The sequence below is a fragment of the Hemicordylus capensis genome, chromosome 3 (assembly GCF_027244095.1).
Source record: "Hemicordylus capensis ecotype Gifberg chromosome 3, rHemCap1.1.pri, whole genome shotgun sequence".
Taxonomy (NCBI): Eukaryota; Metazoa; Chordata; class Lepidosauria; order Squamata; family Cordylidae; genus Hemicordylus; species Hemicordylus capensis.
The window spans coordinates 5729284-5756739 of record NC_069659.1 but is presented as its reverse complement, the minus strand read 5'-3'; the positions used below and the strand labels follow the sequence as shown (position 1 = coordinate 5756739).

Genomic DNA, 27456 nt, shown 5'->3' with positions numbered 1-27456 from the left:
TGGAGCTTCAAGGAAGGCGGAGTCTGGGGGCACAAAAGAGGGTGTGTGGCAGTCGGGCATCTTCTTTCCAGGGTGCAGAAGGGGGAGCGGATGTGGCAGCCTTGCAGCCTGACCTTTGAAGCAGGTGATGCCAGAAAGGAACATTGGACTTAAGGTGAAGGGTTCTTTTCCCTGTGACTGGAGTTCATCAGTATGGGTTGTGCACTGAGCATGCTCGAGAGACAGGACCAAATCACGTGAGGCTAGTTTTTTGTCGCCAGAGGATGCCATATCCCCAGTTCCAGGACTGTAGCGTAGAGTATGGCACATGTAGAAAGAGAGAAATATCCTAGAAAGGCAACCGGTTAAATACACAGGAGAATAAACAGGAGACACAGAGGACACATACAAATGCTGTTATGTTCTGGAAGGTGGCTCCACCCAAGATACGAAGAACCAACCCCAATAACTATATACATCCGGAGGTGGGCCTGATGAGCTCCAGTCACGGGGGAAGAACCCTTCATGGTCAGTCCAATGTTCCTTTCCCCCCTGTGCTGGAGCTCATTAGTATGGGACATGTCCAAGTGGTATGCAAAAACAACTGGGAGGGAAGGATATATTTAAACTACTTGTAGGAGGACAGTGCACCCGAAGGCCACCTGAGGTGTCTACAAGGAGAATATTTGTAGTGACGGATAAGGAGAGAAATGGACGAGCAGGATGGCTGCTATATTGATATCCAAAGAGTGCTTGCTGAGAAGGCCACTGTGGCTGCCCTGGACATAGAGAGCCATAATCCTTCTAGAAACGTATTGAGGGAGAAGGGAGGTCATATATGCAAAATCCTAAAGTGTGCCTGATATAGATGCGTAAAGCCCGGCAAACATGTAAGCCAGGTCTTTCTCTGTGGTGAGGAGGGGAAGGACAAGGTCATGAGACCAGTGGAAGGTGGAGTCAAGTTTAAGTACCATGTAGACAACTTGGCCATGCAGAGTCCTTATGTATAATAAAGCGGTCAGCACAGACACTCTGCGGGATGAAGATATAGCAACCTCAAGGGTCTAGTATGAAATAAACTAGAGAGAGGAAGAAGATAAGGTGGCAAGGGAATGGTATTAAAGACTGCATTCAAGTATCCTGATGGAGAAAATGCTGGACAATAGGGGAAGCCAATTGGAGGCCCATTGGACAAAAACAGGAACTGTGGGAACATAGGACAGAACTAACGCACTCAGCAAAGTTCAGGATCAAGGCCAGAACAAAGGTATGGCATTTGAGAGAACTGGAATGCAGAACGAAGCTCTAGACCGGTGGAGGCAAGGACTTGGCCAAGTGGATTAGTGGCCAAATCCCCGTGGCCAGTGGATTAGTCATTTTCTGTGTATCTAGAGAAAGCTGTCCATGTTGTCTGAAGGGCCAGACAGTGGATAGATCCTGGGAAGCCAAGATGGAATCTTGCACAGCTTGTGAATAGCCCTTGGTGGCGAGGTTCAAGCACTCAACCTCCAGGTGTATAGTTGGAGCCATTCTGGGTAAGAGGCCCTTATGGGAGAGGATCCATGAGGAGGGGGAGACACCAGGGGTGGTGGACCAAAAATACACCATTTGTGAGAATCAGGGCCTCCAGAGCCCATGGGATGCCACTAAGATCAACTCTGCCTAAGAACACCTCTCTGAGGATCTTATAAGGATCGGGCTCTGCCATCCAGGTTAGTGATATGGACCCGCCATGTCTGTTTGTGTATGAATTGATAGGTATGTTGTCTGAACGTATTAATACATGACGGCCCTAGAGGAGAAACTGGAATTGGATGAGGCCAGGCGGGATGCCCCTAGTTCTAGCCAGTTGATGTTACTTCTTGGTGTTAGAGAAGACCAAAGACTTCATGCATATTGGGTTTCGTAGTGAGTGCCCCACCCTTTCAGGCTGGCATCCGTGGGAACAGTGAGTCTTGACTGTTCTGTTAGAAGGGAGCCTCTGCTGAGGTTAGAGAGAGCCCCCATAGAAGGGAGTAGAAGAGACTGAGACGAGCAAAGATGGCCCTTTTTACGGTTGATGACGACTACGTGAAAGTTCATGGCCAGTGGTGTTGGACTCACATCTCTCTGTGTTTTCTGAAAGATGGAGGACTGATCGTGGGGATCAGGGTGTATCTGTCTGCTCTACAGGTGGAGGTGCGTTAAGTGTCACCATTACCTGTGAGAGTACGCAAGGGGCAGATAACAGTTCAAACTGGGGCGCGGTGTACTGATAATGTAGATGGTCATATGAGAATCTTAGGAATCTCCTGTGATCCAAACAAATGGAGATGTGGGAATAGGCCTCTGAGATGTCCACTGATGCCATGAATACATTCATGCAGATAGCCACCTAAATATGGCATGAGGTGACTCCATCCAGAACCTTTTCCCTTTCTGATGAAATTGTTGATTTTCTAGCGGTCTAGAACTTTCTAGAGCTCTAGATTTTCTAGAGGGCTTCAGGATCAGAGGAACTACCTCCCAAGGACTGGGGAGCCCCTGCTGGGCAGCCTTTTGGAATTCCAGCCCAAAGCACACCCCTTGGCCCCCTCCTCCCAGCAAGTTTGGTGGAGGGCTGTGCAGGGAGGGGGCAGGCAGGAGGTTTGAAGCACCCATCTCTTCCACTCTCCCTCCATTCCCTTTCAGTTTGCCTGTGAAGAGGGGGCCGTTGCTCTGTCTGGGGGCTGCCTCTTTCTGCAAGTGTGGCCCCCTAGGCCTTGTGCCCAGCGGCAACCTGGCTGCTAGGCTCCATGGAGGAGGTCATGGGAAATTTGAAAAGAAGGATTGTGGACCTGGCACCCAATCTAGTAAGATGCTAGCAACACCCTTGGCCCAAACTGGAGGACTAATGCCTAATTAGCAAAATGGGGGAGAGATTGTGAGCCCTTTGGGGACAGGGATCCATCTTATTTATTTATAATTTCTCTGTGTAAACCTCCCTGAGCCATTTTTGGAAGGGTGGTATAGAAATCAAATAAGTAAGAAAGATTGTGGGCCTGTGGGTTAGAGCCATGGTGGCTGGGGATGATGAGAGTTGTAGTTCAAGAACAAGTTGGAGGGGTCTCTAGGGTGTTAGCCAGTTGGTTACTCACCCACTTCTCTACAAAGGCAAGGAGAGAAATTGTACCATGTGGTCCTCTTGGACAGCGAAATGTCATACTTTGAAAATGATGGTGTACCATCCTCCTGTTTCACCCAGAGTCTACATTCCAGAGACCAACTCAGAAATATATTCAGAGGCAATGAATAGAAAGCAGATACCATGGAACATTAAAAACATCAATCTGTTCGAGCCAATGACACACATTTATTCATAACGAACACAAAAACGCATCTATAAACAGTGCCAAAAGGCTGCCCTGTGACTGAAGCGCTTTTCTCACTCCAAACATGTATATGGTTTCTACCTTACATGGGTTTCTTGGTGCGCAATAAGGAACACCCTCCTAATGAAGCTCTTTCCACACTCCAGGCATTTATGTTTTCTCCCCAGTATGGGTTCTATAGTGCAGAGTAAGATTTCCACACTCCAGGCATTCATATGGTTTCTACCCAGTGTGGGTTCTATGGTGCCGAATAAGAGCTCCACTCTGCTTGAAGCCCTTTCCGCACTCCAGGCATTTATATGGTTTCTCTCCAGTGTGGGTTCTATGGTGTATAATAAGATTTCCACTCTGCTTGAAGCCCTTTCCGCACTCCAGGCATTTATATGGTTTCTCTCCAGTGTGGGTTCTATGGTGTATAATAAGATTTCCACTCTGCTTGAAGCCCTTTCCGCACTCCAGGCATTTATATGGTTTCTCTCCAGTGTGGGTTCTATGGTGTATAATAAGATATCCACGCTGCTTGAAGGCCTTTCCGCACTCCAGACATTTATATGGTTTCTCCCCTGTGTGGCTACTATGGTGCAGAGTAAGATGTCCACTTGTGCTGAAGCTCTTTCCACACTCGAAGCATTTATATGGCTTCTTCCCAGTGTGGGTTCTATGGTGCTGAATAAGATTTCCACTCTGCTTGAAGCCCTTTCCGCACTCCAGACATTTATATGGTTTCGCTCCAGTGTGGGTTCTATGGTGTATAATAAGATCTCCACTCTTGTTGAAGCCCTTTCCGCACTCTAGACATTTATATGGTTTCTCTCCAGTGTGGGTTCTATGGTTTATAATAAGATCTCCACTGTTGCTGAAGCCCTTTCCGCACTCCAGGCATTTATATGGTTTCTCTCCAGTGTGGGTTCTATAGTGTATAATAAGATTTCCACTCTGCTTGAAGCCCTTACCGCACTCCAGACATTTATATGGTTTCTCCCCTGTGTGGGTACTGTGGTGCAGAGTAAGATGTCCACTTGTGCTGAAGCTCTTTCCACACTCAAAGCATTTATATGGCTTCACCCCAGTGTGGGTTCTATAATGTCTCGTCAGTGGTCCGCTCCTCTGTTTTGCTTTATTTTTTTGTTTCTGGTTATTCCTCTTTTCTGACCTGGGATCTCCCAACAATCCTCCACTGTGTTTTCCCTCATTCCTCCTCTCCCCCCGTCACCTGCTGGAACCAAGAGAGAAAACTGGTCAGAGCCTGGGATAGGAAAGGAGCTTCCAGGAGATCTTGGGCGCAGAAATGATGGGAAAGCAAGCAAGAGGTTGGCAGCTTTTTCCATAGTTGAGGGCGATGTAATCGTGCTAAAAGCTACTGGATGGGAAAGATATTGGTTTTATTTTATTTATTTTTCAAATTTGTAAACTGCCCCAAACTTCTATCTCTATATTGCAAATAGAACTGGCTTTAGGCCATCTTTTTGTTTTTTTATTACATGAAAAATGTACCAAACCAGTGTACTAAATCAGTTACCTATATGCTTCTTGCTGCCTGGATGTGCTCTGCAAAATGCTGAAAGTTAAAAGCTGTTCCTAATGTTAATGACAGCAGTGTAGGGGGCTTGTTGGCGGCCAGGGCCGAGCTGCTGCTGGCACCGCCCACCTGCCCACCCATGCCCTGGCCACGCTCCCTGCATCAGCGTCAAGTGCGGGCTCGGGCATAGCTAGGGGAGAGGGGGCCCGTGATCATCCCTCTCTCTGGCGGCCCCCCAGAGTGAGGGAGATAATGAAGAAAATAGGGAGGGGTGGAGCTGGAAGGCCCTCAGGAGTTGGGGGCCTGTGTTCTTTGAACCCTTTAGCTCAATTATAGCTACGCCCCTGTGTGGGCTGCTGTGAGGGTTGTGCCCTGCAGCACCAAGGAGAGGGGATGTGCATCCCCTTGGACAGCCGGGTGCTTCCTTTCTCTCCTCCGCTCGGAGCCCCCTGCCGGCAAACGAGGGGGCTGGCTAGGAGTGGGCAAGGGCGCACCTCACGCTCCTGGCGAGCAAGCGCTCCTTTTGCCAGCTGGCTCCAGAAAGGGGAAGAGGAGTGCCGTGGGGTAGAGATGAAGGGTCACCGTGATGGCCCCCAGACCCGTGACATGTGTCTCCCCTTCCCCACAATCCAATGGTGGCCAGGGGGAGGACCACCATTGATCACAGTGGGAAAAGAAATTATATCACTTTGCAGTAATGGCAAAACTAACTGCCACAGTGGTGTTTTTTCACACAGGACTTTTAAAGCCCTTTAGTTCACGCATGATGAATAAGTGTCCTTCCTCTGTGAGAAGTCAGGAGCAAATGCCGGGAAACGCTGACATAGCATCCTGCTCAACATTCTTCCTCTCCTTTTCCTGATCACCCTTGGGCATCTGGTGAAGGCTCCCTGGCACCTATTCTCTCCCTCATGCATTCTTCCTCCCCATCCCACCTGAGCAGTGTCTGCTCCACCACTCTGGAATATATACACCTGTTCCAGTGAAGACACAGCTGCTGCTAGTTCAGACATTTGCTTGTTCGCCTACTCTGGCCTGACTAACCTTCCACACTTCCCTGCTTTCTCTGTCAATCTCTCCATCGGTTTTTCTCATCCCTTGAGAACCCACCTCTCCTAGGAATTTCCCTTCCTGCAATCTCTATTATTTTCAGCCATAGTAACCAGTAGTCACATTTGCCACTAGACCACCCTATCTAGGAGGCTCCATCTCCAGAACTTAATGGTTTTTCAATACTTTCATGGTCCTAATTGAATGTACTCTTTTGTTTTGCTCTTTCTCTAAAATTTATTTTGCTAGTTCTCTAAACAATCTGTGATTTCAAATTCTCTTGTTAATAGATTTGATTGTTCATTGTTTGGAGTGGCTCTGGATTTCGTGGCCTCCATTCATAGTCTGGCTATACCTATTTGGTGGGGGAAACTCTGGATCTGACCTTTGGCTGGGGTATAGACAACTGTGTGGGTGATTGCCATGCCCTCAATCTCAGATAGCGAGGAGGAAGGGGAAGCTGACAGCCTTTCAGCTGATGCAGGGGTGCCTGAGGGGCAGAGCCCAGCTGTCAGTTCCCAAGAGACGGATGAGGCAGGTCCGGCTGATGTTTCAGAGCAGGCACAGCAGTCTGAGGCAGCAGAGAACGTGACGGACAAACTAGAAGATTATCTGTGCAGGCAACCCCGACTGACTCCACAGCAGAGGCATGTCACAAGGCGAAGAGCACAGCTGGAAACTATCAGGAGGAGTAAACACCTCTTGCAGAGGGCTGATAAGCCTTGAATCCCTGCCAGCTGAGAGTTATCAGCTTGGACTATAAAGCACGTCAACAGCTTTCTGTTAGCTGCTGGAAGATAATGTTTGTCAACCCTCGTGTTAACAGCTTTCAGCCCAAGCCAGACAGAGAGAAATATTCCAAGCCGTGTTTCGTTTCTGCAGCCCAGTTTGTATTGTGGACTATCTTCCTGGACTTCCCTTCCGGGTGGCCAGATTGCTGACAGGGATGAAGAACAATGTTTTACTCATGGACATCGAGAGGGGAAACCTTCTCCAGGACTAATTTCTGCACCAATGCTGCTGGATCTTCAGAAGGCTAAGATCTCCCACCCTCCAACTGGTCAGATTCCTGAGGGGCTGCAGCTCAGTAGTATGGTATCTGCTCTGCAGGCAGAAGGTCCTAGGTTCAACCTAGAACAGTTGGTCTTGGAACCAACCAGAGAGAAGGCGACCTTGGACTTAATCCTAAGTGGCACCCAGGGCCTGGTGCGTGATGTCAGTGTCATCGACCCTTTAGGGAACAGTGACCATAGTGCGATCAAATTCAGCATACATGCAGGCAGAGAATCACCTAAGAAGTCTAGCACAGGCACTTTGAACTTCAGAAGAGGAAACTTCTCCAAAATGAAGAGTATGGTGAAAAGAAAGCTGAAAGGGAAAATCAGGAGAGTCACTTTGCACCAGAATGCATGGAGTTTACTTAAAACCACAATACTAGAAGCCCAGTTAGATTGTATACCCAAAAGGAAGAAAGGTACCACTAAGTCCAGGAGGGTGCCAGCGTGGCTAACAGGTACCGTCAAGGAAGCCATAAAAGGAAAGAAGACTTCCTTCCAAAATTGGAAGGCCTGTCCAAGTGAAGAGAACAGAAAGGAATACAAACTCTGGCAAAATAAATGCAAGGTGACAATAAGGGAGGCAAAAAGAGAGTTTGAGGAACATTTAGCCAAAAGTATCAAGGGGAATAACACAAACTTCTTTAAATACATCAGAAGCAGGAAACCTGCCAGGGAGGCAGTTGGACTATTGGATAATGAGGGAGTGAAAGAGATTATTAAGGAGGATATGGAGGTTGCAGAGAAGCTAAATGAGTTCCCGTCTTCATGGCATAAGATACTGAGCATATACCTGTTCCTGAACCAGGCTGTTCGGGGAGGGAGGCTAAAGAACTGAGTCAGATAGAAGTGACAAGAGATGATGTTCTAAACTATCTAGAAAAACTAAAAACTAACAAATCACCAGGGCCAGATGGCATCCATCCAAGAGTCCTCAAAGAGCTCAAATGTGAAATTGCCGGCCTCCTTGCTAAAATATATAACATCCCTGCAATTGGGCTCTGTACTGGAGGACTGGAAAGTAGCAAATGTAACACCGATTTTCAAAAAGGGATCCAGGGGCAATCTGGGAAATTACAGGCCAGTTAGCTTAACATCCGTTCCAGGCATATTGATGGAAAGCATCCTCAAGGATAAAATTGTAAAGCATGTAGAAGAACAGGCCCTGCTGGGAGTTAACCAGCATAGCTTCTGCAAAGGTAAATCTTGCCCCACCAACATTTTGGAGTTCTTTAGAGTGTTAACAAGTATGTAGATCAAGGTGATCCAGTTGACATAGTATACCTGGACTTCCAAAAAGCTTTCGACAAAGTTCATCATCAAAGACTCCTGAGGAAACTTAGCAGTCATGGGATAAGGGGACAAGTACATGTGTGGATTGCTAACTGGCTGAAAGACAGGAAACAGAGGGTAGGTATACAGTAAATGGAGAGTTTTCACAATGGAGGGAAGTAAGAAGTGGGGTCCCCCAGGGATCTGTACTTGGACCAGTGCTTTTCAATTTATTCATAATTGATCCAGAAGTAGGGGTAAGCAGAGAGGTGGCCCAATTTGCAGATGATACCAAACTCTTTCGGGTAGTGAAATCCAAAACGGATTGTGGGGAGCTCCAAAAGGACCTCTCCAAACTGGGTTAGTGGGTGACAAAGTGGCAGATGCAGTTTAATGTTAGCAAGTGTAAAGTATGCACATTGGGACAAAAAAGCCCTTCTTCAAGTATACGCTGATGGGATCTGTGCTGTCGGTGACTGACCAGGAGAGGGATCTTAGGGCTGTGGTGGACAGCTTGTTGAAAGAGTCGACTCAATGTGCGGCTGCTGTGAAAAAGGCCAGTTCCATGCTAGGGATCATTAGGAAGGGGATTGAAAATAAAACAGCTAATATTATAATGCCATTATACAAAACTATGGTGAGGCCACACCTGGAGTACATACAATTCTGGTCACCACATCTGAAAAAGGACATTGTAGAACTGGAAAAGGTGCAGAAGAGGGCAACCAAGATGATCAGGGGCCTGGAGCACCTTTCTTATGAGGCAAGACTACAACACCTTGGGCTTTTAAGTTTAGAAAAAAGACGACTGCAGGGAGACATGATAGAGTTCTATAAAATCATGCATGGAGTGGAGAAAGTGGACAGAGAGAAATTCATTTCCCTCTCACATAACACTAGAAACAGAGTGATATAATTGATTAACTTATAAAAGTAATCTAGTCATGCTGAAAGGTTTAACACACAATATGATAAAGGTTAAGAAGGAATTTCCTCCCCAGCTCAAACTGTTACCATCATGTAAATTACTTGCCTACAAATGAGATAAGGAGATACTGTTATCATCATGTAACTACTTGCCTACGTGATCTGTAAGGTATAAAAGTCTGTTGTAAATGATGATCGGGGTTCTGGAATTTGGGCACTAGCCGGCCAGAACCTTTGCTTCTGCAGAGCAAATAAAGCCTTTTAAAACTTCTCCGCTGGTGATGTTCTTTGGCTCGCTGACCCAGTAAAAGAACCATTTGGATGGTATAGCAAATTGGTGCCGTGACTCGGATTGGGGCCACATTCCTTACATGAGCGTAGGCAACCTCCCACTGGGTGGAAAGGCCCCCGGCGACGGACAGACTAACCAGCCCAGCCGGCAACTCACCTTTGTTGAGAAGTGGGCAAGGCTCTACCGTCGTGCCAGGACCTTCCACAACAAGGGGCCAGAAATCGGAGAACTAAGGCAGGAAAACGGTGTGAAGAGTGTTGAGGGGAAGGATGCTCCGGAGTGGGCAAGTAGATTTAAACAAGAGGGGTTAAAGTCCCCTGGTGTGGGTTAAAGTCGCAGATTGCGGTTTTAGGGTTAAAGTCCCACATAACTAAACTACTTACCAGAAAAAAATGGGGAAAGTAAACGGTGTGCACCTTTGCAATATGTCTTTTAAAAAATTGGGGTTCGAGTCCCCACCGGGTACGGGTTCGAGTCCCCACCAACATGGGAACAACGCAGAGTAAGAAAGGGGAGGGATGTACCCCCTTGGAATGCATTTTAAAGAATTGGCAGACCCTGATGGGGGGGACCCCTCAGGAGAAAAAAGGATGATTAATTTTTGCAAAAGTTGTTGGCTTTATTACCAATTAGAAAGCGGGGCCATATAGGCCCCCTGCGGATTGATCGATTATCAAACCATACTGCAGTTATTATTGTTTTGTACCTGGGAAGGAAAATTTGAGGAACATTGATATGCGCAAGCGTTTATGGAGCTCTGGTCTAGGGATGAAATCCTTAAAAGTTGTGGGTTGAAGAAGACACAGGCTGCTCCTCCTGTCTTCGTAGGGCTAGCAAATCCGAAAGCCAACCCCCCACCATCTTATGTACACCCTTGCAATCAAACGGATCCCCTTCCCGTCCCCAGTGTACCACCTGCCGCCCAGGCCTCCCCGACACCCTCACCTCCCCCAGTCCCGCGGGTAACAAGAGGGATGGGGGCAGGCATAGGTTGTGGGCCATGCGGCTTAGGGGACACGGGACACAGGGAGGGGGTGGGCATAGGTTCTGGTTGTTCACATTGGGAACAAGATGAATGGGGCAAAGATGAGGAAGAGGGCAGACGCCAGTCTTCAGAGAAAGAGGAGGACACTTAATTTTTCTGAACATGAATATGCTGGTGGTTTTAGAAGTTTGTGGGCAAAACCTGAAATGTGTAAACACTGTGGTTTAACTCCTACGGGATTAATGATGTCTGTTGATGAAATGGGTGCCCGATTGATATCAAGTGGGAAGGCATCCACTCTGGTGGCTCAATTTAAATTGGCTTCCAGAAAGGGGTTAACCCCCTCAGCTCCACCTCCACCTTATGGAGGGGAGGGGGAAGATTTGCAGAGAAAGGGGAAAGGGAGAAAATGAGAGGAGGAAAAGGAAAAGGTGATAGAGAAAGGGGAAGAGACTGAAGAAGTAGTAGTACTTTGGGAGTTCCAGACGCCCTCCAAAATTCAGTTTGATACGAAGGATACCAGAGTGGTGCTTCAGAAAGTACAGAGAAAGGATGATAAGCAAGCACAGAGAAAGTTGGGAGAAAGGAAAGTGAGTGCCAAGGCATTTCCAGTGAGAGAAGTGACTTTTGAAGGAGGAAATGTGGCTTATGTACATGTTCCCTTTACTAGTATAGATATCATGGATACCCCCAACACCATATTCTGCCCAAGGTGCTTTATTATTGCATTTTATAGATGATCTGTTTTTGGCTACAGTGGATAAAAAGGCCAATGAGCACTTAACTGTTTTTATTTTGACCCATTTGGCACAAACAGGTTTTAAAAGCCTCAAAACCGAAGGCTCAGTGGGTCAAATCTGAAGTAAATATATGGGACTCCTGTTGTGAAAACATGCTAAGACTTTATTGCCAGAGAGAGTACATACGATTGTGGGAATTAGGCAACCCACTACTGTTAAGAAGTTTGCTCTTTCCTTGGCATGGTTGGTTTTTGTAGACAATGGATTCCTGGTTTTAGCCAAATAGCTCAAGCAGCTTGTATGATCTAACTACGCAACCCCACAATCTGTCTTGGACAGAAGAGGACTGAGATGTTTGGGAAAACTTGAAATCCTATTAGTTTCTACACCTGCACTAGCATTTCCAAACTATGAGAAACTCTTTTACTTGTTTGTAAAAGAGGACAAAGGATGTATGGCTGCAGTTGTGACCCAATATTTGGGTCCAGCATCACGACCAGTAGCCTACCTTTCTGGAAAATTGGAAAGAAAAAGGATCACCATGTTTCTTCCTATTGTAGCTAAATATAAAAAGTGTAATTCCTGCATTTTAACCATAGTATGTGGGTCTTGGGGAGAATTGGAGTCTTTTCCTCTCCCCCTGCTTCAATAAAATCTCTTGGGAACCCAACCCAGCCAAACTTTTAGTTAGATGCCAACCAGTCAGAGGAATAGCTAGTTGAGAACTCCAGTTTGCAACCTATTGGAATTCATTGAACTTTTATCAAGAGATTTAAAGTATATTTCACCATTAAGATTATATATACGATAACTAGCTGCAGGAAATAGTTTAATACTGTGCTGTGTATGTTATGTTTGTAACATCTTTGTACATTTTCGTATGGGAAGGTGGGGTGAATTTGGTGGATGGAGTTGTTGTTTGGATACACTTTCATGAGGAAGCAAAAGGGAGCTTTTATGCTCTGAAGATGGGTAACACCTTGGTCATATACTGAATGATTCTTCTGTAAATGATTGTGCTTCTCTTAAAGTTGAAATAGGGCAAATTAACCCTTGATTCATAGTAGTAGTAGAAAATTAGGAAAGGATTCTAAGGTCCCAATGTTGTAATTCAGCAGAACCCCTTTAAATTGATCTCTTGTTTATTTTGGGTTTTTGTATTGTCTTATCAGATGTCATTAGTCTGTTCAGTTACTGATAAAGTAATGAGAAAGAGGGGAACTGTAGCACCTTCCCAGTCCCACACCCACCTTTTGTACAGCAGGGGGTCTTAGATTCCACCCCCCCTACAGTTAACCTTGCTTAAGATTTTTTTTTTTTTTAATGTTATGAAGGGATGTCAGTAAATTGTGGGAGGAAATAAATAAATAAATAAATAAATAAATAAATAAAAGGTTTTAAGCTGAATGGATAAAAAGAGTTGTAAACACAAGCTGATACAATGTGTTGTAAATACTAGAGGTTTTTATGTCTTTGTAATATTTGTGTTACCATGTACACTGAGAGCCACTATAAAATGGTCTAAGGCTTAAATTTAAAATTTTCCTCACAGCCAGCCTTGCTTTGCCTCCGCAAAGAACTTTTGAAACCTAGATGCCACTCCTGTAGCCAGTTATACCAAGTGGTCTATCAAGGGCTACTAGTCGGAGGGCTATAGGCCACCTCCAACCTCAAAGGCAGGATGCCTCTGAGTACCAGTTGCAAGGGAGTAACAGCAGGAGAGAGGGCATGTCCTCAACTCCTGCCTGTGGCTTCCAGCGGCATCTGGTGGGCCACTATGCGAAACAGGAAGCTGGACTAGTTGGGCCTTGGGCCTGATCCAGCAGGGCTGTTCTTATGTTATGTATCTCTGGCAGCATCTCCAAGTAGGACTGGGAGGCATGTGGAACATAGGAAGCTGCCTTATACCAAGTCAAATCATTGGTCCATCCAGCTCAATAATGTCTTCACCAGGCTGCACAACTCAAATGCCCTGGTGGGCTGAAAAGCAACCGTGACTTGTTGTGTGGAGGAAGGTCTATCAGTGGCTACTAGACTGGTGGCTACAGGCCACCTCCAGCCTCAGAAGCAAGATGCCTCTAAATACCAGTTGCAGGAGAGCAACTGCAAGAGAGAGGGCCTGCCCTCACCTCTTGCCGACGGGCTCCCCAGAGGCATCTGGTGGGCCACAGTGCAAAACAGGATGCTGGACTAGATGCACTAGGTCCAGCAGGGCTGTTCTTACTCTTCTTGTGTTTGGGGGTGGCAGTATCTGGCCTCCTGGCAGAACTCAAGCTGAGTTCTTTGCCTTGTGATCCGCCTCTGTTGTGGAGTCAGTGGAGGTTGCTTGCATAGCTTCTCTTCTGATTGGTCCGTCACGGTTTCTGCTGTCTCAGGTTGTTGTGCCAGCTCTGAATCATCAGCCGGATCTGCCTCAGCCGTTTCTTGGAAACTGACAGCCAGCTCTGCCCCTCAGACTTATTAATTAAATAATGTAATTAACTTGAACTAAAATTAATTTAAATTAATTAAACTGAATTTAATTAAAAGTTAAACTTTTGAAGTTCTGGCTGGCCAAGACTGAATTGAACTGAATTAAAATTCATTCCAATAAAATACATAAATGCTATGCTATGCGTGTGTATATATCTATATCTATCTATCTATCTATCTATCTATATTTATATCACATACAATAGAATATATTGCTCTTCCATTCCCCCTCCGCCACTTGCCTCCCCCCGGCTCCTTATTCCTCTGTACCACTCAGTGCCCCAAATTGCCTCCATGGCCCTTGGGCCCCTCTACTGCTGCTGGAAAAGAGGGCACGCACATACCCTTGACGGAGTTACAGGGTACATGCACATCTTCATTCCGAATACGTTCCTGGCCCCAAAAGAGGCGGAGGGCATGGGAGCCTGGGCCCATGCTGCTTGCCTCCTACTGCTGCTCTCCTGGGCTCCCAGGTGCTCTGCCTCCATCGTGGCCAGGAGTGTGCAGGAGAGAGCAAGCAGAAGCAAAGTCAGCTCCTGATTAGTCTGGACGTGTGAAGAAGCCTTCTTTATTGTGCTGGCTCTCTGGCCCATAAGTGGACCAAACTCAAAACCCGGGGCAATTATCTGCACCACATCCTCACCAACAGAGCGAACCAGACCAATCTCTCTCTCACTTTTTCTCTCCCCCTCCAGGGAAAAAGCGGGAGTCTTACCCAGAGAGGCCAGATTCCCACCATTCTCCTCCATGACTTCTTGGTGCAGGGCTCTTTGGCTAGGATCCAGTAGAGCCCACTCCTCCTCTGTAAAATGTACGGCCACCTCCTCAAAGGTCACCTAGCCGTGGACGAAGAAGGAAACATGGATGAAGCAGGGAAGGAGGTGGGTTCAAAATCTGTCCTCTAGTTGTGAAGAGTCCTGGGTAGGCGGCCATCATCCACTTTTTAATATGAGCAGATTCACCCTTCCAAGGGAATATTCTGGGAGAGTAAAGTGGAAATCTCCTCCCTGCAAGAAAAGCTTGAGCAGTCTTTGGTCTTCAAGAGCATTTGACTAGGGCAGGACCCAATAAGAAGTGATACTCTTTAACAAGAAGGATTTATTAATAATTGGATGATAAGGAAAACTAGTGAGGCATCACAACCGTGCTTCCATTCCCTAGGAACTACAACAACCATGCAGTCAGATCCAAGCGCTTAAACAAAAATGAATTCCCTGACACGTCTAGCTAAACTGGTCCCTAGCCTTCCTACTTACTTCCAGGTAAGGAAATCCCAGTTGATTCCCAGTGCAAGACTGATAGACTCCCTTTGTCCGAGAGTAGTTGCTGATCAGACCTCCTCCAGTGGCCTCCAGGGAAGAACTGAACTCTCCACAGCCCTCCCCTACTCATCTAAAGGCTGTTGTCCAGAAAACCCTGCCCCTTACTCTGGAATGGGCCACAGGGATTTGATTCTCCCTGGCTTTCTTCCTTATTGTGGGGTTATCCTCCAAGCAGTTACTGTAATTGAGGCCAAGTCCTCCCTCAAGCCTCACAGAGTGGGTGAAGAAGATGGTGCCCTGCCTCAAAGGGGCACCAATTCTAACCCAAGATACACACTGGAGACCCCAGCCACAGCCACTGGGGGGAAATGCTCTCTTGAGATGCAGAAGCACCACTGCTCTCCCCCTATGAAATCCTTGAGAGCTAACAGATTCAAAGGCACCTCCTTGTCTAGCTAATCCATGGGCGTAACTACGATCGGGCAAGGGGAGACAGTTGTCTGGGGGCCCCACTGCCTGGAGGGGTCCCCCAGAGGCACCTCACGTGACTCCCCATTGCCCCCTGCCCAGCCCCAAGGCCCCTCAGCCACTTGCCCTGTTCGCCCTCCTCTCTCCTGCTTGTCCTCCTGGCCTGCAATGGAAGCAGCAGACAAGCTGCAAAGAGCTCCTCTTCTCAGCTGATCGACAGGTGGGCGGGGCTTCCAGGGAGGCCTCTGTGTAGGCCTCTGTGAAGCCTGAACTTGAGTAGGCCCCAAGCAAGCCAAGGAGAAGGCAGCCAGAGTGGCCACCACTGTTCTCTGCAGCAGACCCCTTGCTGCCCTGCCCTGCCCTGCCCAACCCAGCCCAGCATTTGCCAGGTAGAATGTGAACTCCTTTTTGTGGTTGCCTTCCCCACCCCGATATATAGGGATCTGCTTGCCATAGGGCTTTGATTTGGGGGGGAGGGACTGAGAAGTCTCTGAATAGTCATTTTAAAACAGCTTGGAAAATTTGCTGGCTTAAAAAAAAACTATCTAAAAAGTCCTGTAAGTGGCTTGTTTCATGGCAGAAAATTACAAAAACTTCTGGAAGAAACAGTATTATATTTATTTTATTCATTCATTCATTCATAAATGCACTTATGTTCAAGTTGTTTTGCAACCCAGAAGGTCTGAGTGAGAACTGTGAAGTCTGTGTGGTGCTTTTATTTTATTTTATTTTTCTTGCGTGTGAACTGCTCCCCAATAACTTGCAGGGACTTCAGGGTAAATCTGGCCAACATGTGAATGCAGCACCTCCATTCCAGGGGAGATGTGTGTTAAAGGGCTTTAAAAGCCTCCTGTGAAAAACCTCCTGGAATCAAACTTGACTGAATTTGTTCAGAATTCTGAGAAAACAAACACAGGCTCACCCTGCATGATTGAAAGTCTCCTTTGCTAATCTGCAGCGAGGGGCCCATTTTAATAATTCGTCTTTCTAGTGCGTTCTAGGCATTAAAAGTAGCACAAATGTATAGTACTCAATGTATATCACTATATATTGTGAAGTGTGCGTATTCAATGAAATGTATTTCCAGGCAGCGTACTTATTTTGAAATATCAGACTTAAATCCTTGGGGGCCTGGGGTGGGCGGAGGCCCTGGACTTTGAGTGCGGGGGGCCATTTTAAAATCTTGTCTCTGGGCCCACTCCAACCTTGCTACGCCCCTGATCTAATCTGTTGGAAATGAAGGACTCTGCGCTTTCTCATGTCTCAATGACAGAGGGGGACAGACTAGTGAGTCAGAGGCCTAGAGGGATCAAGACACTGGTCATCCCTTCTCTACTGCTCTGACACTATCCCTTTGATATGTAGATTGCTACTCTTAGGGACTGCCTGCCTGCCTGCCCGCCTCTCTTCCTCTTTCCCTTTCTATTCCCTTGCAACACACACGCTCCTCTCTCCCTGCACCATGTGTGCAGAGATGTAGAATCCATCCCTCTGCAACCAGCTAGCTAGCTAGATTAGAGATCCTATCTCTCCACTTTACTATCTAGAATGGAGTTCACTAATAAAGACTTCTTATATTGATTTGAAACTATGAACTGGCTCCAAGTTTCTTTTGCTCTCAGCATACACACATGCCTAGGCAGACTCCGCTGTGTTGTGCCTCAGTGCACTCTGCTGTAATAGAAGGGAGGGTATCTTTTAACAGAGAGAATGAATCGTTGGCACTCACCTGAATGGTCATTCTCCTCAGAAGTATGGATGGCATCCGAGAGCATCATGGGTTGTCACGACCTCCTGCTCTGAGACAGGGCCAATCAGAGAGCTTTTTCCTCCTGCAGCAGGAGGGAGGGGCAATCCCCTCAGGCTTCAGTCAATTGCCAGCTCTCCAATGCTCCGGCTAGAGAAAACTGTACCAAGGAAAGAGCCAACAGGATGGAAGAACAGGTAAAGTAGAAAAACTGTAGGAGAAAACGAGCTGAGTGATCTCTTTGCGGAAAACCCCACCCACGGAATGAGACAGACAACGCGGAAGAATAGAGCCTCCCCACACCTATATAGGGAACAGAGAGGTGGAGAAGTAGGAAGCAAACAGAACCAGAGACGAACGGTCGGGCAGGTTGGATGCCATCCATACTTCTGAGGAGAATGACCATTCAGGTGAGTGCCAATGATTCATTCTCCCTCAGAAGAGGATGGCATCCGAGAGCATCATGGGACATGCCATAGCCGCTGCCTGTGTTGGGTGGGAGACCGTGAGAATAGCCCTATGCAGAGACCACCCGTTGCAGAACTCGTCTACCAAAGGAGGCATCTGCGGAAGCCCAATTGTGGATCTTGTAAAATTTTACAAATGTGGAGAGAGAGGCCCATGTGGCCGCCCTGCAGATATCCACCAGGGGTGCCCTGGTGGCGAGGGCTGCAGAGGCTGCCGCACTGCGGGTGGAATGAGCCGTTATACCTTCCGGAATTGTCACCTTGGCCGCTGTGTAGGCCAGCCGAATACACTCACAGATCCAACGCAACAAGGTAGAAGAAGATACCTTTCTCCCCAGCGAACAGTCCCGGAAGGAAACAAACAAGGAGTCAGAAACCCTAAAGTCCTTGGTGCGCCGCAGATAGATCCTGAGCGCCCTGCGGACATCAAGAGTGTGCCATTCTTTCTCCTTGGGGGAAGAAGGCTTTGGACAGAAGGAAGGGAGCATCAGCTCCTGGGAACGGTGAAAAAGGGAATTAACCTTAGGAAGGTAAGTGGGGTCAGTACGCAACACCACGTAATCAGAATAAACTAAACATAACTCCTTCCTGGCAGACAACGCGGCCAGGTCCGAAACCCGCCGGGCCGAAGTAATGGCCACTAAAAATAGGACCTTAAAGGTAAGTAAACGCCGTGGCACAGTCCGCAAGGGCTCGAAGGGAGATTTAACGAGCGCTCGGAGAACCAAGTTCAGGTCCCAAGTAGGAAAGCGATGGACCGGTGGAGGCTTGATTGTCGCCGCTCCCTTAAGGAACCTCTGAATGTGGGGGTGGGACGACAAGGGAGGGGCACCTGGGACCTGCAGTGTTGAGGAGATAGTAAACATCTGCCGCTTGAGAGTGGCCGGTTTGAGCCCTTTATCTAAACTGGACTGCAGAAACCCCAAAACCTGGCTGACTGAAGCTGTGCGAGGGTCAGCCTTTGCAGAAGCGCACCATGCCACAAATGCTGTCCAGGTGGATTGATAGATACGAAGTGTGGACGGGCGCCTGGACGCTAGGATGGTGTTTCTGACCGCAGAGGAGTAACCGCAAGCATCTAGAGCGCTCCGCTCAACCTCCAAGCGTACAGATTCAACCACCGCGGGTCCGGGTGGAACAGAGGCCCCTGATGAAGAAGCTGGGGATGACAGCCCAGAGACATTGGAGGGGCTAGAGACAGGTCGACAAGGTCCGAAAACCACGGGCGGCGCGGCCAGTGTGGGGCCACCAGGATAACCTCCGCCCGCTGTTGACGAACCAATCTGACCGTTTGGGATAGGATGGGCGTGGGGGGAAAAAGCGTACAACAGGCCTTGTGGCCACGGTGTCAGCAGCGCGTCCACTCCCTCGGCTCCGTGCGCCCGGTACCTGGAGAAAAACCTGGGAACCTTGGCGTTCCCTGGTGCTGTAAACAGGTCCACCAGGGGGGAGCCGAATCTCTTCACGATGTCGTGGAAGACCTGCTCGTCTAGCGCCCACTCTGCTTCGTCCAGCTGAGTCCTGCTGAGCCAATCGGCCAGCGTGTTGGACTCGCCGCTGACGTGCGCTGCCTCCAGCGAGCTCAGGTGCCTTTCTGCCCAGTGCAGGAGTACAGAAGCTTCGTGCATCAGAGACCACGCTCTGGTTCCACCTTGGCGGTTGACATGCACCTTGGCCGTCGCGTTGTCGGTCCGCACCAGAACGTGACAGCCGTTGATGAGGGGGAGAAACCAGACCAATGAGTAGCAGATCGCCCTTAGCTCCAGCCAATTGATCGACTGGAGCTGTTCCTGGGGGGACCAGAGACCCTGTGTGACTTGGTCTTGGCAGTGACCACCCTACCCCTGAAGACTGGCGTCCGTTGTGACCAGAATCCGCCTCAGAGGAAGGAAGGAAACACCCTTGCTCAGGGCCGGTGACCCCCACCAGGCAAGGGACCTCCGAACCCGGGGGGTTAAGCGGACCTTTGAGCGGGACTGGGCCACTATCAAGTCCTGGAGGGGCAGGAGAAGCCACTGGAGTGGGCGTGAATGAAGGCGGGCCCAGGGCACTATCCCTATGGTGGATACCATCATACCCTGGATCCGGCTGAGAGAGAGGACTTCGGAGTGAGTGCGGAGTCCCAATCTTCGGCACGCTTCGGACAACTTTCGCCGCCTCTCCTGGGAGAGGGATGCCGTCCCCCTCACTGAATCTATCACAGCCCCGAGGTGCTGAATCCGGTTTTTGGGGATCAGAGAGCTCTTCTGGCGGTTCACAAGGAACCCGTGAGCCTGGAGAACCGAAAGGGTCTCCTCCACATCCCCCTGGGCCCTTCGAAGGGACGGCGATCTTATTAAAAGATCGTCCAGATACGGGTACAAATGGATACCCTTCGTCCTCAAGTGCGCCACGAGTGCCACCATGATCTTGGTGAACACCTGTGGCGCAGTCGACAGACCGAAGGGGAGAGCCCGATATTGATAGTGGGTCCCCGCATAAGAGAACCGAAGGAACCTCCTGTCCTGTGGATGGATAGGGACATGGAGGTAGGCCTCCTTCAAGTCCACTGAGGACAGGAAGTCGCCCTCCTGGAGGGCCAGCAAGATGGAACGAAGGGTCTCCATCCGGAAGTGTTTGGTTCGGAGGAATCGGTTCACGAACTTCAGATCGAGTATGGCTCTCCACTCTCCACCCCTCTTTGGCACCAAGAAGAGAATAGAGTAGACGCCACACCTGATCTCTTCCGGAGGGACCGGCTCGACTGCCTGAATGTCGGCCAGGTGGCGGATGGCAGACAACATCAGGGCATGTTTGCCCCTCCTCCTGGATCGGGGGGAGACCAGGAAGCGGTCGGGAGGTTAGAGCAGAAAATCCAGCCTGTAACCCTGGCCCATGGTCTGGAGAACCCAGGCGTCCGAGCAGGTGTCCGCCCAAGCCTGAGCGAACAACTGCAGTCTGCCCCCCACCTGAGAATCCGGGGGACCGTCATTGTGATGCGGGACGTTTGAATCCGGGCTTCTGCTGCTGTCCGGACTGTCGAGACCGGAACTGGGAGTTATCCCAAAAGTACTGCTGCGGTCTTCTCCAGGAGGAGAACTTGTCCTGTCTGTCCTGGCGGGGACGAAAGGACGATCGGAAACCCCTGAAAGAAGAGGAGGAGTTAGTGGTGAAATGTTTGTGTTCCTGACGCTGTGAAAAAGAAGAAGGCATCGCCTTCTTCTTATCCTTCCCTTCGACCAGCACAGGGTCCAGAATGTCCCCGAAGAGCTTGTTTCCCTTAAAGGCCGAGTTAGCCAAGTTGGACCTAGATTTCTGGTCCACCCTCCAATGCTTCAGCCACAGCTGGCGCCGGACCGTGACATCAGAGGCCATAGCCCTAGCCGAGAACTGTACCGCATCCAGAGAGCTATCAGCCATGAAGGCGGAAGCCTTATGTAATTTATTGAGACCCTGCTGAAGTCCCAACAACTCAGGGGGCACTAAGGGCAGGAGGTCCTTAATCCAGAGCACCGATGCCCGGGCAAAGATCGAGTTAGCCATAGAGGCCCGCATAGCGAGGGAGGAGGCCTCATGAGACCTGCGCAAAGCAGCGTCACATTTCTTATCTTCATAGCTGCGTAAAACCTCATCCCCATCTCTGGGCAAGACAGCGCCAGTCACCAGAGCAGCCACTTCCGCGTCTACGGGAGGCACCTGAAGTGTATCCATGACAGCCTTGGTGGTAGTATAAAAACGCTTAATCCCGGGGGAGGGGCCCTTGGCCTCAATAGGTCGCTCCCACTCGGAGTGGATGACATCCAGAAAAAGTTGGGGGCAGGGCACCACTACCTCAGGAGCCTTTAAGGAAGGCAAAACTGCGGGGTCGCCCTCGGGGGGATCCTGCGGGAGGGGCACCACCACCCCCAATCTCAGAGCCTTGCGGGCCTTGTGTAACAGGACCGGAAAGTCTGGTGGTGAAAATAGGCAATACGGGGCATGAGGAGTAGAGGCAACATCCCCCTCATTCCCTGAGAGCTCGCCCTCTTCCATGTCAGAGTCAGATTCCCCTGAAGGGATTCCCCCTCCCGACGGGGAACTAGGCGGTGGAAAACTGCAGGGGTGGAAAACTCACATTACATGGGCTCAGAACAGGAGGCCCAAGATCAGGACGAGCGGCAGCAGAGACCGCCTGAACGGCCGAGTTGGCAGAGGCAGCCTCCCCTGGTCCCAAAATGGCGGCCGCGGCAGAATCGCCGCTCGTCGTGCCCAAAATGGCGGGCGCCTCAGATCGGGCGGGAAGGTTTCCCGCTAGGGTGGGAAGCAACCGCCCAAACTCTCTGCAACCACCCGCCTTAGGAGCGCTGCGAAGCTGGGAGGAATCTCCTCATCCGCGCCTCCCGACTCCTGGGGAGGGTGCACGCGCTTGGCTGGGGGTTCCGCGGCCGGAGACCGGGCCCGGCGGGGAGATCGGGACGGGGATAATGGGGCAGTAAAGACTTGCGTGCCCGAGGTTGACGGCCTGGCCGCGTCCTCTGGGGGAACGAAGGAACCACTTCCCCGGTTCTCTGCCACTGTGGGAGCGACAGCAGAGCTTCCCTTAGGCCCAGCGCGCTTCGATGCCTCCTTCCCCTTTGAGGTCTTCTTGAGCTTCTTGCGCTTGGAGCGATGAGTGATGGGCGCGGGAGCGGTTGCCGCAGCCCACTCATCTCGGCAGATTGCTGGCGCCACTGAATCTTCCGACAGGGAGGGGGAGACCCCCCCCTTCGGGACGAGCTGAATCAGCAGCCATAGAGGCCCGAAAATTAATCGCCGCGGGAGAAGGGCCGCAGGCGACTGGCGTGAGCAAACCAGTCCTCACCACCTCAGGAATAGTACTGCCCTGACTGGAACAGCCCAGGGCAGGAAGAGGTAGCTAACACCCTGACTAGACCAGCTCAGGATAAAATTTAGAGGAGGACAGATTTAGAAGCAGACAAAAGGAGTAAAACAGCCAGAGCAAACGAACGAAGTACCTGCCAGAGCGAGACAAGGCGAAGCCTGAAGCCTGAGGGGATTGCCCCTCCCTCCTGCTGCAGGAGGAAAAAGCTCTCTGATTGGCCCTGTCTCGGAGCAGGAGGTCGTGACAACCCATGATGCTCTCGGATGCCATCATCTTCTGAGGGAGAATCCCCAACATAATCTAGCCAGATTCAAGCCTTCACAAGCGGCCTTCAAAGCCTGCCTAGCCCTTTGACAGAAGCCCAAGGAAAGAGAGCTCCTTCCAGGCCTGGAGGGATGGATGTCCAAGCAACAGAGAGGACTTCTCTGCCCTGCATCCTCTTTCCCCATTAACAAGCCCTCCCCTACCTGATCCAATTGCCTTGAAGCTTCTTCCGTTCCACCAGAAAGAAGAGGTGGCTGGGAATGCATGGGCAGTGTCCTTCCAGCACCTGCAAAGGATGCAAATGTGATGGGAAGATGGAGAAGAATTAAACAGAGAGATCATAAAGTATAGAGGTTTTTTTTTTAAACTCTCTTCACGTGGGCTTTGTGCAGAATTCAAGATGCAGATTTGGGCAGAGAATGTTGACAACTGCCATAACAATATATTTTTTAACCGTGTGTAGCAGATTAAGGCCTTTGTCTTAGAGCTAGCTCATGTGAGGGAAAGAAAATGCCGAGTCATCCATGCTGAGCTGCCTGAGTGGGCTTCTCATAGAACAGTTCTGTATTATCAGCAGATTCAAAATGCTGCCACCAAGCACCCTAAAACATGCAAAGAATCGGACCAGTGGATTGGGTGCCATAATCCAAGGTCCCTCTGTAACTAGGTATTGGGCATATTAAAAAAAACCCTTCCATGTGTAAGCACACACGGGATGAGAAAAACTGATAGCTGCTGAGCTCCAGAAAACCCCCCTTCTTCTACTGAGTTAAAAACCCACTCTGAGAAGCTTGTAAAAAGTAAGAAAAGAGTTTTGACTTTTGACTTTTATTCAAAAGGGTACTGTCGTGAATCTGTTAGCTCGGCTAACCCAACAGGATTTTACAACCCCCTTCAGGACTCCCCCGGAGAGCAAACAGAAAGCAGCAGTGAAACCAAATGAAGGAAAAATAAAAGGCTCACAAAGCGATTAGTCAATGGATTAAGTCCCCTGAACTGAAACTAGGTACCTCCCTCTAACACTAACTGAGTAATAAGTGGAAGGAAAAGACAAAACAAGGAATGAAACAAGCAAAGAACACAGAACAAGGAATTAAGGGAACAATGCAGGAAAGTACAGACAAGGCAAACTAGGACATAGAAATGGTTGAAATTCAAGAGCACACTATCGGCAGCCAACGAATTTGCAAACAGCATCAGAGCAACGAGAGACTGTTGAATATATATGGCTCAAGAGAACCAGCAGCCAATCAGGCTTCCCTGAGTCAGCACTTTGGCTTTCTTTCTTGGGATCTCCTATACCTGCATGACTCCCACTGAGCCTGCCTCTTGAGACATCGTCTCAAAACAGGTGAAATCCCAGGCTCTTCCCCATCAGAGATCATGTCTGGCAGCTGTTGCGAATCCTCAGCTCCAGAGTCTGGTTTCTCTGCCAAATCCTGTGGCTGTGCCTCTAAGCCCTCCCTAGTTGGTAAGTCCTCCTGCTCTGAATCTTCTGAGTCAGAAGTCTGAGCCATGACAGCTACAAAAATAGGTTGTCTCAAGCTTCAGTAATAGGTTGCATTTAAGAACACTTAAATGGTTACAGAGTCTTTTTCAACACCCTGGGTGTGTTGAGAGTAGGCTAGTTTTTCTTATTTCAATTATGTTGCAGGTAAACAATAATAGAACAGTATCAGGAATATGCAAAAGCACATACATACAAAGAAATATAAGTTCCTAATCACAGTCTGACTAAACAAACTGTTCCCTATGCTGAATTCCCTTTTCCTTGGACTCACCCAATTCCTGATGAGAATCAAGCTTCCTGCAATCCTTTATTTTAAGGATCTACAGAGTTATTCCATGAGAGAAACCTCCATGCTGGCTTCAACCATGAGGCAGCAAAACTCCATTGCCCCTCACTAAGCCTTTCTGCCCGCGCTTCTCTCCAACAAAACCGCCATTCTTGTTCCCAGAATTCCCAGCATCCACTCTCTAGGTCCCACCCACCTGGTATACTGATTGGCTGCCCTGGTGTTCACCAGCCTGTCAGTCGAGACAAGGGTTCACTCCCTTTTAACTCTTTAGAGGGAGGGGAGGCTGATCACTACACCATGGGACAGGTTGGAGAAGAGGGTCTACCCCCCAAAAAAGACTCAGGGAAGCATGTTAACAGGGCTAGGATTTCAGAGGCTCTCACTCCTTTCAAGTCTGTAAGCAAGGGAAAGGGGCAAGAGTTTAAAAGAGGAATGGGGCAGGGAAAGGCCTTCCGGCCACGGGAGGTGTTGCAGACACTCCAGCCGTTGGCACCCCTCATTGCACATTACTCCTCCTACTCTCCACTAACATCTTCTGCTCTCTGCCTCCCATGGAGCACTGGAGGAAACCCTCACAGACATCAGGAAAATTACTGAGGGGGCACAGAAATGCTTATTGTGGGGGGGAACATGTGAAAAATGCCTTCCCTTCAAGTTACCCCAGGGGTCCTGCAATGGGAGAGCAGGTGGGAACATGTACCCACCCTCTGGGGTCTGCCATGCAGAAGGAGTGTTTCACAGGAAAGACAGCCTGGCGATTTGTGCAATGTTAGACTTAAGCTCCATGAAAGAAAATGTGTTGTCTGTGAATCATGTACAGCCTGGGGTAGATAATTCCTGCCCAAACAAAAGATTTTCAAATGCTCACAGGAGGCTGGAAAGGAGCATCTTCCTCAAACAGGCTCAGAGGAACATCAAAGCAGAGCACAGACAACAGGGATATTTGAGAGGGAGGGAGGTAGAAGGTGGGCGGCATCCATCCCATCTTGCCTTACCTAGCAAGGCGGAACTTCCATCACTCAACAACCTCTGCCTGGTGTCTGATGGAGCCTTCTCAGCCTCAGGGAAATCAAGGGCTGCTTCTGGCACCAGGCCTCGCATCTGAAATGGACAGCAAAAAGATTCCCCAGAGAGAAGGATTAGAAAGGGTGCAGGAGAGACCTAAAGGAAGCTGTACTCTACCAAGTCAGACCCTGTCTTGGTCCATTTCGCTCAGGACCGTCTACACTGACTGGGAGCAGCTCTCCAGAGATTCAAGTGAGTGGCTTTCCCAGCCCTACCTAGAGATGCTGCCAGGGATTGAACTTGGGACCTTCTACAGGCTGATTCCCAAGAAGGCCCCTAACCCATATAGAGGTGGGTAGATCATCTGCATGAGCGATTTCCAAGTTCCTGGCAACTTCTGGCTTGTTCCTGGTGCTCCTGGCTCATGTTGGAAGCCCTTTGGGACTGGCAGGATAAGCCGCTTCCTCACCTGCTGCTCTTTCTGCTTCTCCTCCTCTGCCTGGCTCAGGAGGAAACCTTCTGCCAGAGCCACCGCCTGGGAATTGGTCTCCACTCCGCACTCTCTGATCCAACTCTCCATCTCCACAGGCAGGATGGTCAGGAACTGCTCAAGGACCACCAGGTCGATGATCTGCTGCTTGGTGTGCCTTTCTGGCTTCAGCCACTGATGGCAAAGGCTGTGGAGTCGGCTGGCAACCTCTCGAGGCCCCTCGGCCTCCTGGTAGCAGCGCTGCCTGAAGCCTTGGCATGGCGCATCTGAGCCTGATGGGTCCTCACTCAGCATCTTCTCCTCAGTTCTTTGCCCCCCAAACAGCTCGGAGAAATCTAGCATAATAAAGAAATAAAATAATTATTATTAATACAAGAGAATTACGTAATGGCATTTTTAGCCAGCATTATGGCTATCCTCTCCTCAGGACAGCATAATTGGTTTTCCATGGCCCATTTTATCTTAAAGAACCCCGTCAGGCAGGCTAGGCCTGGCTGAAACAGAGTGGTCAGCCCAAAGTCAGCTAGTGAGCCTCATGACTAGGTGAGGATTTGAAGGGCAGTGGGACGGGGCGGTCTTTATCTGACACTCTAACCCAGGCCTGCTCAACTTCGGCCCTCCTGCAGATGTTGGCCTACAACTCCCATAATTCCTGGCTATTGGCTACTGTGGCTGGGGATTATGGGAGTTGTAGTCCAAAAACAGCTGGGGGGCCTAAGTTGAGCAGGCCTGCTCTAATCACACGGTTCTGCCCACCATGATAACGTCTGGTTCAGCATTCAACTGGAGGGAGAAACTGGTTGCCTGAGTCCATTCCCAATCCCAAAGGCCATCACATCAGAAAAACAGCTCTTTGAAACATCACCCCCAAAGCACGAATCAGAAGATCTGATCCCATCTCTGTGTCATGTTCACCCCTTTGGCAGATAAGAGTCTGTAGATTTTGGCCTATTCTTGAAGATACCCACTGAGCCCAGCCTCAACTGTGAAATACAGAAATCACAAAGAACAAGGTGCCTCCCTTGAACAGGTGCAGGCTGCATTTCTGGCTAACTAAGCCACCCTAAGCAGGCTGCCTTCCTGCTGCTGGCCAACTTGGCCTGCCTGCTCTCTGCTGCGGCCTCTCTCAGGCCACCCGGCTGCCCTGCCCTGCTGCTCTTTCCTGCCTGGCCTGCTTGACAGGGCTGTGAGTCAAGGAGCAGGCAAGGGTCAGCCATGCTGCCAGGCCCGAAGCCAGCCTAAAGGTTTAGCAGGTGGGAGCTTCTCTGGCCCCCCACAGTCCATATAGTTTGAAGCTGTTTTTAACAAACCATGCGCCCATCACAGTGAGGCTGAGGCAGCCTCTTCCTAACACTCTTCTCCTTCTTCTCAGAATGCAGAGATTGCCAGTCAGGCCCTCAGAAGGGAATCAGGTCCCTCAGAGCTCTGGCTCTCCTCGCACCCACAGACAAAATGGAGGCCACACCAGCAGGA

At 49.4% G+C, this 27456-nt stretch overlaps 1 protein-coding gene across 1 annotated transcript; it reads right to left on the bottom strand.

The window, feature by feature from the left end:
- Window positions 1–2162: 2162 nt before the first annotated feature.
- LOC128349570 (zinc finger and SCAN domain-containing protein 32-like) lies at window positions 2163–27456 on the bottom strand. The gene is made up of 8 exons (XM_053306095.1): window positions 27294–27456; window positions 25963–26318; window positions 25484–25589; window positions 22893–22975; window positions 14357–14477; window positions 4543–4689; window positions 4097–4312; window positions 2163–2179 (listed from the first exon to the last, which is right to left on the bottom strand). The coding sequence occupies exons 2-8, from the start codon at window positions 26275–26277 to the stop codon at window positions 2163–2165; spliced, it is 1005 nt and encodes a 334-aa protein (XP_053162070.1). The 5' UTR covers window positions 26278–26318; window positions 27294–27456.